At 34.7% G+C, this 12,741-nt stretch overlaps 1 protein-coding gene across 2 annotated transcripts in view; it reads left to right on the top strand.

Moving 5' to 3' along the window:
• Nucleotides 1–12,741, top strand: part of MMS22L (MMS22 like, DNA repair protein) — a 156,586-nt gene that overhangs the window by 105,298 nt on the left and 38,547 nt on the right. For both annotated transcript variants that reach the window (XM_074310240.1, XM_074310241.1), the window contains exons 15-16: nucleotides 7,574–7,767; nucleotides 12,445–12,595. In XM_074310240.1, the coding sequence (XP_074166341.1) occupies nucleotides 7,574–7,767; nucleotides 12,445–12,595 (345 nt within the window). The remainder of the gene's footprint in view (nucleotides 1–7,573; nucleotides 7,768–12,444; nucleotides 12,596–12,741) is intronic.

Below are 12,741 nucleotides of genomic sequence, written 5' to 3' on the forward strand. Positions count from 1 at the left end.
GACTCAGTTTTGTACCTGTTTCTAGTTAAAGTCCAATTAATATTAAGGGAAGTCATTTGAAACTAAAATTTAGAAAATCATTCAGATGAGGAAAGATATTTCATCAGAGACTTGCAAGATTATATGGCCTATTTGTTAATATTGCTTACAAAGGTGTTGAGCTATTAAGTTCTAAATGTTTATTTACTAATAAATGTGTTCTTAGTCACTAAGATTGGCATCACATTTTATTTGGTACATTATGATCATGTAAAAATATCATCTCTTTTCAGTCTTTCCAAATCATCAGTTTTTTAATCATGTGCGCTAGGCCAGTGTCCATTCCTTTCTTTCACACATGAGTAAAGCGAGACAAATATAGGTTATATTTCTTAGATAATATTTACTCTTGGTTATAACTGAAAGGCTTAAGAAGTAGAAAGGCTTCATTCTGCTGTCAATAATGCCTACAATTTTTATTTATTTTCTTTATCTACAGAAAGGATCACACATATTCCTTTAGTTTGTATTAAGGTTTTAGGAATAGCAGTATTGTCAATAACGTACTAGAGTTCTGTTCTTATCTTGAATCTTTTTGCATTTGTCAGTAGCCAAGTTCATACTTTATATTCCTGTAGAAATATTGTAACTATCAGGAACAATTTATCCATTTGACATCTGATGGATATCTGTGTTGGTCCTTTCATTTTTGCACTCTATCACTAGCCTTCTTGCGCTCATTCTCGCACTCACTCTCACTCTCACTCTAGTTAGTTTCACATATCCAATTGCCACCTGAACATTTTTGCTCTCATTTTCTGTGGTTACTTAAGCTTCACCAGAGTAAGATAAAACTCATCTATCCCACAAAACCACCTACTTCTTACAGTGTCTCTATTTCCATCAATGGTCCCATTGGTAGTATTCTGGAACTTCCTTTCCCCTAGATTGAGCCTCTTTTCCCCATGCCTGTATCTTACTCATATCTCCTCAATTCTGAGATTTTTTTCATTTATAATATTTCTTTATAATATTTCTTATGTCTATCTTTTCCTCTCTTTCCACTGCCAGGAATGAAAATGAACAGGTCCTTAACACTGAATGCCTAGAATATTACTGGAAATTCCTGTAACTGTGCTCCTTACCTCTCTTTTTCCTGTACCTCCTATATTCTTTATATGTCAACAAGATTAATTCTTTCATGCACAGTCCTGATCATGTTACTGTCATATTTGGAAACCTTCAGTGATTACCAATTTACATTTAGGATACAGTCTAAACTCCTCAACCAGATATTTAAGGCACTTTGCACTTTGGCCCCATCCTGTAGTAATAACTTCCAACTAAAATGTACATCATGTTTTTTTCTCCAATACTTACATAAATCTTATTTGTCCTTCAGTAGATAGTTCAAGTCTATTCTCCTTGAAGCTATCCAAGACCCCATTCTTCCTTTACCCAATAAACTCTCAGCCGAATTTCTCTAGCAATTTTGATCTGTACTGTTCCTATGGCACATAACTATACATTCATATACCAATGAGATGCTAATTATAGATTTTTGCCCTACATTGCAAAAAAAGCAGTTCTAAATTCTAAGATCTGTGGTTATTTGAATTTATTTGCCTTCATTTTATCATTCTCCTGTATCTGTTCACAACTTTATTATCTCCTTGCCCCTTAGTATTTAATAAGCTGTTCATTATATGTGACCAGATTCATAATACCACTGTTGTGTCACATCTTTAGTTTCTTTGCAGCCAGTGCTATCTCCTTTTTATCTGTGGGTATCCTTTGATCAAACTTACATTGTGATATAATGGGAAAAAGGGCTGGCCTTAAAAGTGGTCCACCTGGGCTCTGGTTCTGCTTTGGCCCCTTACTAAAGGTGACCTTGGATAATTCAAACTCTGAGCCTGTTCATTTTCCAGTTACAGTTCATTCAAATTATAGATGTCTGTAATTCTTGAATCCCTTTTGTTTAAACCTGGCTATGCCAAACTTTAAATAAACCAAAGTCTGAAATCATTGAATGAGATCATGGCCTTCAAAGTCCTGGATTCTTTAATATTCTAGCAAGAGAACATTCTATGTCTTTTGTAGGGCACTTATAAAAATCAGTTATTTGTCATAAAATATCACATATTTAAAAACAATTCTGATATCTAGGGCCTCAAACCTAATGGGAATATGGTAATAATGTTTTAAGAATGTATTCTTCAGGAGCAGCTAAATTGGGCAATGAGATAGACTATTGTCCCTGGAGTTAGAACAACCTGGATTCATATCTAGTCTCAAACATTTAACATTCTCTAGCCATGTGACCTTGGGCAAGTCACCTAATCCCAACTGCCTTGCCAAAAAAAAAAAAAAAAAAAAAAAAAAATATATATATATATATATATATATATATATATATATATATATATATATATATATATATATTCTTCATCATGTTTTAGCACTTTTTAGCTAGTTTTAATAATAATAATAGCCAAAATTTATGTGGAATTAACTGTGTGCCAGGCACTGTAGTAAACACTCATTTGATCTTTACAATAATCCTAGGAGGTAGATGCTATTCTTATCATTTTATAAATGAGGAAATTGAAACACACAAAGGTTTAAATTACTTGCTCTAAGTTACACATAAGCATTTGAGACCTTTCCGTATTCCAGGTATGGTGCTCTAGCCATTGTACTCTTGATAGATAAATATGATAAATATGGCAGACCCATAAACATACACATAGGACATACACATATATATATTAATTTCTCTATTGTGGCCTCTATCCTATCTATTTTAAAAAGATAAAAGAGGAAAAATAATAGGATAACTGATTCTTATTAGTCCTGTTCATATCTTTTACTTTATTCTCTAAATACTCTAAATACTATATTTTTCCATGTGGCCCATAAGTTGGCAGTCAATTGATGTTTCTCTTCCTTTGATGAGCCAAAGGATATATTATTATTATTATTAATCTTCACCTTATCAATAGAAGTCGTAATTTGGGGACAAGAAGCTGGGACCAAGACAACTGAAGTTCCCTAGGTTAGAATTATAGACAAAGTGTAGTTAAGAGCTCCAAAACACATTTGTTTCAAGTCAGAACCATAAAAACATACATGAATCACCAGAGTGAGGTAAGAAATGTATCAAAGGAATATCCTGGTAGAAATTAGGAATACCCAAATGTTAAAGGATATAAGGCACTGCAAGTGATCAGATGTCAGGATTTAGTTAGCTGATGGGGAAAGGGTGAAGTAGATGGGAAAGTAGACAGCAACATTATGTACCAGGCAAGACTTCTGTATATTTCCTACTAGAACTAGAACCAGTTGTCTATACCTAACCTAGAACATATGAATAGGAACAGGTAGATTTTCCAATTAGGTAGATAATGGACAGTGCCAAAACCAAAACCTTTTTGTAAAAATAGAACAAAAGCAAAAACCCATTACCTTACATTTAATTGGGATGTTGCATAATATATGGTTTCTACCTAGGAAGATGAACTATCATCTATTTATCTGTCTATCTATCCATCCATCCGTCTATCCTTATAAAATTTCATCTAGTTTGCTCGGGTTTTTTTCCCCAGTGATATGAATTCTGTTTTGAAATAGTTCAAAAGTCTGCATCTTACCATTTCTCTTTATCCATGTCATAGGATATAAATTTGCTTAAAGATAATTTCTTTTTCTCCTTGTATTAACCTGAAGATCCTAATAGTTCCCTAGTGCCTGATTTGGCATTTTTTGACAACATGGAATACTGGCTATCATCTCTATATGAAGCAAGGCAGCTTGTCTGGGTTATTTTACTCTCTATTACTGATCTTTTCTTAATCTTAGAGAGGTATACAGTAAATTTTGTGACTGTTGGACTAAGCTTTGATTATTAATAAGAAGAAGATGTTAAATGAGAGCATCTCTGCCATAACTTAATCCTTACTCTGTATATAATAAAAATATTATGTCACCAATAACTTTAATATTCTTTACTGCCTTCTTTAAATTTTTTTCATTTTTATTCCAGTTCTAAAATTTGCTATTTTTCCCTCTTTTTCTTCATAGATGTATGTTTATGTGTATAGATATTATGTGTATTTATGTGTGTGTGTATATGTATGTATGTATGTGTATATATATATATATATATATATATATATATATATATATATATATATATATATATATATATATATATATATATATATATATATATATATATATATATATATACACACACTCAAGTTCCAATCCTACCCAATAAACTGCACTGACTCCTAGAACAATCATTAAATATTTGTTAAGTACCTTCTAAAGGTCAGGTACTGTGCTAATTACTGGGGAATGCAAGAAGAGGCAAAAATTTAGACCTTACCCTCAAGGAGCTTGCAGTTTATTATTTAGTGCCATTTACATTCTGGCATCCAACTATTTTGGCTTACTGTGTGTCTGGCCAGATTATCTTCTTGTTTTTTTCATACTTTTATATTTTTTCATTACCCCTTTTTACTTGTTAGTCCCCATGCCTGGAAATCACTTTTAGGACCCCTTTACCTTTTAGAATACTTTCTTTTCTTCAGAATTTTGATCAAGCAGCACCTTTTTTATGAAGCCTTTCTTGATCCCTGTTTCTGCCAGTGTCTTCTCTCTCAAAAATTTGTTTTGTTTATGTTTATGGGATCTAAGTTCCTTGAAGCCAGAGAATATTGGATTTTTGTGTTTTCTAATCCTCAATGACCAGCACACTGTTTTACATTACATGTTTTAAATGTGCAGTAGAGAGGATTTCTGCACCAGGAGTCCCTTACCTTGATAGTCACAGATATATGCTGGAGAAACTGAGGCAAGATAGAGATTAGAGAGGTTTTTAATATGTTAATAATGGAGAGTAGGACTGGTGGCTAAACAGGATCCACAGTCAAACAAACGGCTGAATTGGACTCTTGTCTCAAAGCATTCAGCAACAAGCGAGGGATTGCAGAGACTCTTATATGGCTCCAGTGACCAGGAAAACAAAGACAAGATGGAGCAGAGCACTGGGTGGATGAAAGTTCCAGGAAAGGATCATAAATTCAGTTCTGAAAGGTTGGGGGTAAGGAAGGAAAGATCATAAATTCTGAAGAAGGTAGGAGACACTAAGTCTGAGGCAGAAGGTGTGTGTGGGGGGGTTGCCATCTGAGTATTTGAGATAAGCCAGATGGAGTTTTATGACTCTTTGGAATGTCAGTGGCCAAAGCTCCACACCCCTAATTATCTCAGTCCTAATGGCTAGGAAGGGGAGGGGGATTGCCACCAGGGAAACTGAGGCAAAACATTGGTGCTTCACATACTTCACATGGGAAAACTAAAGATCTATCAAAGTCTCTTATCAATAGAATTTAGTCCCTGTGTAGGGGCCTGCCCATTTGAAGCCATATGAACCCTCTCAGTAAATGATCAGATTGCAATTTGTTCCTTCCTAAAGGCAGAGTTAGGACCCATAGTGACTGAGCTTTGAGAGATTTTAGTTTTATAAGTGTTGTTCTCTCCAACTTGAACTTTTTAGATGGAACAGAACAGTAACCACATGAAAAGGTACTTACTTAGTGGAGACCTTTACTTCAACTTTGGTATGTTGACTTTGAAAAACAGTGGAAAGCTACTGTGGTGGCACATTCTTATAATCCCTGTTAGTTGGAAGACTGAGATTGATCTGTCTCGAGCTCAGGAGTCTTGAGCTACAGTGGTCTAAACTGATCCAGTATATGCACTAAATCTCCCATTAATATGTTGAGTCCCCAAGTTGTGGGAGCTATCATACCGCCTAAGAATTGGTGAGGCAGCCCAGGACTGAAACAGAGTAGCTCAAAACTGTGTAATCAAATCCATGAGTATATAGTTAGATAAGGAGACACCCACTCTTTTATATTTTTTAAAGTAGCCAAACTGATTGCATAATATTTGGACAGAGCCCATCTGGCCTTAACTGCAGATTGGAATCAGTACTAGACCTCTGGTTTCACTGGTACTGTGAACTTTGGATTGAGGAAATTTCCTCTATTAATGCAAGTTGACACCTTTTCTGCCGTTTATATTCTTAGAGAGTTTCAGAGACCAAAGAGAGATTAAATAAATTTGCCCCAGGTCCATCATTATGTGTTAAAGGTGGAATTTAAAGGTGCAGTTTTTAGTGGCTTCAAGGCCAGTCCTTCATCTACTAGCCTAGGCTGTCTCTAAGTTTTACATATTAGTATATAATCTATTTAACTTTTTGCTTGCTTATTTGCAGTTATATGACATGTAGTAAGACTTGGCCTTGCATCCAGTCTGCTCTTTATGTAAAATTACTTTATTACCAGTGCACTTGTCCTAATGAGTCTCTTGAGATGTTCATTTCTTTTAGAATGCCCACTTCCCCCAGGGAAACAATTAAAACAACAACAACAACAACAACAACCCCAAAAGAATGGTGGAATGACTATAGTAAAACGTTTTCTGTTATGACTACCAATAGTTTTTCTTAATGTTATAGTCTATACATATTAGTGCTATGGCAAGTTTCTTTCCTCAGCTCTATGCCATTATCTTATAAATATCTTGACTCTGACTTTACAATGCTGTTTATAGAATTTAATAAGGCAAATGTAATAATGTTGCCTGCGTTTTAATGCACAATCTCAATTGAGTTGACCACAAGATAAATAGAAACAGAAACGATAACTTGTTCCTACATATTCTTTTTAATAAGCATGTTATTTAGTTGATCAGCTTCCTGAAATAATGCCTTCTATCTCAGTCTCTCAGACAAATTGGTTAATGTTTTCACATGCTTTTACTCTGGGAGTATTGGTTCCTTGAAGATATCTCTGTATTAAACTTCTAGAAAACCCTAATTTCTATATTAAGTAGAGAAATATGACTGTAGAGGAATTAAGAAAAATGAAAGCATTATTTAATTCATGATCCATTATTTCAGAGTAGAACTTTTTGCTTGCTATTTACAAGGTAATGAGCATGAGACAAGATCATGTATTTAATTTCTGGCATAGGCCTTTTTTGAAAAAAGAAATATGGTTTAATGTGAAATACCACCAATAAGTCAAATGCACATTCATTTTTTGATATACTTTAATGCTTAAGCCCACAAAAGAAAACTGGGGTGGTTTTTTTTTTTTTAGGGGGGAGGTGAAGTTGTTCATGCCTCGATTGGAAGTAAAATCACTTGTCATGCCAGCTTGCAGTTGGAAAATGCAAACCTTCATTCTGTAACTGCCTATTTCTCATTTGGTTCTGACATATTAAAAAGCATATAATTAATGGTTGACATTAGTAATTAACATTAACTTTATGGTGCTTAATATGCCATCATTCATCCATCAAATAACCGAGGTGCATTAATGTCTTGGCATAAAGGTTTTAATTATATAAAACGGTCCTTCAGTTTTCATATGGAATATTTGAAAGAAGCCCAAAATGTATTAACACACACACACACACACACACACAAAAAAAAAAAAAAAAAAAAAAAAAAAAAAAAAGGAAAAAGATTTCTATAAGCATTTGTTGAGAGTGAGTGGTTATTTTTATTTCTCCTTAGGAGTGTGTACCAGCAGTCATGCAGGGAACTTCCAGGAGAAAATGCAGGCCTGAGTGTGCCAACCTCATCAGTGGCTAAAGAGCACCACCTGGCTGCAATTACCCGTGCACTCTGGAGAAATTTTTTTCCATTCCTGAAGAGCCAGAGAATGTCACAAACGGTGCCTATCCCTCAGCTTGCAGATACCGCTGCAGGTCAGCATTCATCCTTTATATACTGTTGTCTATTTACTTTCTCTCTTACAGACTGCTGTTTTTGTCAGAGTATTCTTCTCCACTAAGTTTCTTACTGTTATAGCCATTTGAATGTTAAAACATTTTGACAACCACAAAAACAGAGCTGCCTATTTTAATAAGATCCTTGTATTTTTATCCACCTATGATTTATTAGAGACAAGGCTTGTTTTTTGCCTGAAATGAAAGAGATATTATTAGTCATATTGATAAAACTACTTCTGATAGTAACATTTCACATTTATATAGAGTTTTAAAGGTTTATTTAAAAAAACACTTTTCTCACAGCATCCCAAACCTACTCTTCTTCTTCTGAAGATTCTTATATTTAACAGACCAGTTTGATTGATATCTCATGTTGTTTTCAGAAAGTATTATCGCTGTGAAAGCAAATGATTTTTGGTTGAATTGCATAAATCTATATTCACACTTAAAAAGGTTATTTTGTAGGAAAAGATGTTCTGCATTGAACATAGAACACTGGAAATAACATTGGTTTTCAGGCCAGCTGAGAATCTCAGTTTGAATACTTATATGATCTTGGGCAGGCCACTTAAGCTCAATGGGCTTCAGTTTCCTCAATAGTAAATGAGAAGATAGGACTATATGTTCATAAAGTTACTTTCTTCTCTAAGTTTATGATCCTATCCATGTAGTACCCAAGATGCTTACTAAGATTACCAATCAAGTAATACAGCAACAGCAATAACAGCAACAGCAACAGTAAGGAGTATGTGGTGTTTATAGTAGTAGTGTTATGCCACAGTTCTCTTTTATTGTCCTGACTCAGTCCTGCCTTGGTTTTTCTGCTTTTCAGTTCTACAAAACCTTTCCTCCCTCTTTATCAGAATAGTTGATAAGGATAATAAATCTTATGTTTTAGAATATCAGAATGCCTCTGCCCATCCCAAACTATCAGATACCATCTTATCAAGATGCCTCTTCCCATGTCCAGGGTGCCTCCCCCTGATTATGTCATCTCATCTCCAGAAGCTTATCCCATCCTGTCAGAGTCCCCATGCTCAGTACCCTAACTCAGTCTATCTACCCCCTGCGTCTGAGGCCACTATATATATATATATATATATAATTGAGAACTCACATTGTTTGCTGGATTCTTGGAGAGGATAGTCTCATTCAGCCCTAAGACCAAACATGGATCCATTCGATCCCAGTATCTCTCTCCATTAAATAAATTATTAAATACTCTCTAATCTCTATCTTGTTCAGTGTCTTTGGCATTACAGTAGATGTAATGGTTAAAAAAAAAAAAAAAAAAAAAAGGTGAGTGTTAAGATTCTTACAGATGTTATGGGCCAGAATTTGAGACAAGGTAATCTTCTTGGTTCACATCTTTAAAGGAGTTCAAGCTCCCCCAAGCCCATTCTCTGGGAGGATATAAGGAGCCAAGATTCAGGGGGGTCAGTCAGTCTGGATTGAGTCAAGGGGAGCACTTCCCGGGAGAACTTCAGGGATGCTCAAGGAGTTTCAGAGAGCCAAGATTCAGTGGATTCACAAGTCTAAAGGAAAAGCCTGCTCATGGGCTTCTGGGAGATTCATAACTAGGATTGAATTCTGAGAAACCCACAATCCCACACTCTTGGAGGCAGAGTCTGATTCATTCCCATGTCTACCTTTGTGCTGGCTGAAGACTTTGGATTCAGAGGGAGCTAGAGACTGAAGATTCAGGATTTTGAAGGACAAGATAGACTTTAACTCCTGGCTGCATTTTGGAATTACTGAACTGAAAGGAAGGCTGCCTCCAGAACCTCTACAAGAAAACCTCCTGCTCCCAGAGAAGGATCACAATCTAGAGAAACAGAACATTACATTTTGGTGCCAAACGTGGCACAGACACGATCCTGATTCCAGTGGAAAAGCCTCTCTGACCCAGAAATAAGGGTGAGTCACAAGGAAACTTTGTTAAAGAGCTAAAGTAGAATTTCAGCAAAATGGGGCAGATTTTTAGAAAACAGCCTTCTGTTTCTGTTCAAGGAAAATGTTTAGAGAGCATTGTCAAGGTTATGAAAAGCCAAGGATTTATCATAATTTTGGAAGAGATCCCTGAACTTTTAAAAACTGTACCGTTCATTTGTCCATGTTTTTCTATGGAAAAAGAATTGGATCTAGAGGAATGGGAATTTGTAGGAGAGAAATTTTGTCAATACTACAACAAAAATGGACCTAACTCAATTTCCAAAAACATATTTAATGCATACAATATAATACAACTGGCTTTAGGAAATTATATAAGTTATAGAATAAGGAAAAAAAAAGAAGGAGCAAGAGGGGGAGGTGTCAACTAAATTTGGAGAAAAGGAGGAAGAATCAGATAAGAATTCACAGTAGGAGAAATTATATAATTTCCAATCCCCTGAGTTACCTCCGTCAATTAACCCTTCATGGATGGAGGAAGAAGGAGGAGGGGAAGAGGCAGAAACACAAACACAATCGCCTGTTAAGCAGGCTATGACTAGATTAGAAAAAAGCATTGGTTAAGGCTAAGAGAGAAGGACAGGTTGTAAGTGATTTTATAGATGCATACCCTGTGATTGAAGAACTTGACTCTTCAGGTCAAAAAAGGAGAAGATAGACTCTTTTTGATTTGGATAAAATTAAGGATTTGAAAAAAAGGTTGTACTCTTTATGGGCCCTACATCATTTTATATTAAGATGTTACTAGATTATGAAATCCTAACCCCGAATGATTGGAAATCCATAGCAAGGACATGGATTCAGTGGATTCGCAAGTCTAGCAGATTCACAAGTCTAAAGGAAAAGCCTACTCATGGACTTCCAGGAGATTCATAACTAGGATTGAATTCTGGGAAATCCACATCCCACACTCTTGGAAGCAGAGTCAAGATTTCATTCCCACATCTACCTTTGTGCTGGCTGGAGGCTTTGGATTCAGAGGGAGCTAGAGGCAGAAGCTGGCTGGAGATATGCTGACAAGAGCCATTGGGTAACCAATGAAAGAGATAGGCCTCTATTAAAGCTAACCGGACCCCAGAAAAAGATTCAAGACTTTGAAAGACACAATAAAGGATCCGGATTTTAACTCCTGGCTGCATTTTGGGATTATTAACTGAAAGGAAGGCTGCCTCCAGAAGTATCCCAAGAAACCTCCTCCCAGAGAATAATCACAATCTAGAGAAACAGAACATTACAGGTGAGGAGGTGATGAATAAAAACGTTGGTATGATCTCATTTCATATTCATTATGATTTCATATCATAAAATTGTTATTTTCAAAATTGTAAGTTCTCAACAAATTAAATTTATAACATACTCTCAAATAAAACATACAAACCTAAGTTGCTTACATTTTTACTAGAACAGTGACAAAGATAGGATATAAGTTTTAAAGATTATTTCATTCCTATTCCTTATGCATAATATTTTAAATTGTTATTTTATTTTTTATTTTATTTTCATTTAAATATATTGATTAAGGGTTTCTATTTCTTTTTGGTTAGCTTAAATAATTTTGAAAGGAAGAACATTTTGGAAGACAGTAGCTAAAATTTGTTTTTTACTCTGATATGACTAAGTAAAGATGAATTAAAAATTCTTTAGATTGAAAATATGAAATTTGAGAGTTCCTGAGCTCTTGTGTCATTTTCCTAAATTATATCTTATGAATAGATTTAATAAGAATGGTATCCTGCTATGGAGGCAGTAATAAAAATAAATATCACACTTAGTCCAGTTTGATTGGCATCTCAAATTGTTTTCAGAAATTATTATTGCTGAGAAAGGAAATGATATTTATTGTAAATTGCAAATTTGTATTTGTAAATCAGCCTTTAGCAATTCTTTGGGAGTCTTTTCTCCTTAGTTGACAACTATATCCTCATTCCTTAATGTTCCAGGTATTTTACAATGCAAAAATTGATGAGTCAATATATCAGTCTATGCAAAAATATAACTTAGATCCTAGTGGATTGGGATACTGATCAATCTATCAATCAACATGTATTTATTATGTAACTACTTATGTTCTAGGTACTCTGCAAAGAGATGGGTATGTAAGTATAAGATTTTGTGGAGAGTTGGAAAGGAAGAATATTTAAAAGGAACATCCCATTAAATACAAGTTAAGATAGAAACTCAGGGGAAAGAACCAAGGGCTGTTCAGTTGGATAAGGCCAATTACAAGATAATAATTCCTGAAGAAAATAAGTTTGAGGTTGTATTTTATTTTGTTTTGTTTTTAAAGAAAATTTAATACAGAGTATCCCAAACAGTTTTAGGGATACCAATGTTGTGGGGAAAGAAAAAATAACATTTATGAAAAAAGGTCCATTCTGAAAGGCTTGGTTGAGTAATTCAGACTTGAGAGGAATCTCTACCAGTTCCCGAGTAAGCTGACAAATACTGTCTTTGAATGGTTTATTTTCTAGATATAATAGAAAAGATGCAAGTGACACTGTCACAATCAACCAGAATAAGACAGGCATTGGATTAGAGCTATGGGAGAATAACACTGTTTTCTTCCATTGTGCTTTATATTGAAAAAAAAATTATTAATAATTGTATTTATATGTCATCATGAATAGTAACTTTTAATAAGAAAGGAAGTAAACATCATAACTTTTTAAAAAAAATAGCAACAAGAATTTCTCCTTATTTTAGGTTTTACTTGTTTGGCCTTGGACATGTCAAGAATGGCTCCCTCAGACCTTCAGCCTCAGCCAGTAATATCAATGTTGCAGTTATTTGGGTGGGATGATATGATTTGGCCCCAGCTTGTATCTAGATATTTAAGTCATCTTATACAAAACAAGTAAGTATTATTCACTTGCTTATTCCAGTCATATAAAATATTTGAATCCCATGGTATATGATTTGGGTTGGGGTAGAAAAATTACTGAAATTTTTTGTTTTTACATCATTTTTACATATTTTTTTCATCTCTCCTACTCAGAGAGC

Source organism: Sminthopsis crassicaudata, chromosome 4 (assembly GCF_048593235.1).
Source record: "Sminthopsis crassicaudata isolate SCR6 chromosome 4, ASM4859323v1, whole genome shotgun sequence".
Lineage (NCBI taxonomy): Eukaryota > Metazoa > Chordata > Mammalia > Dasyuromorphia > Dasyuridae > Sminthopsis > Sminthopsis crassicaudata.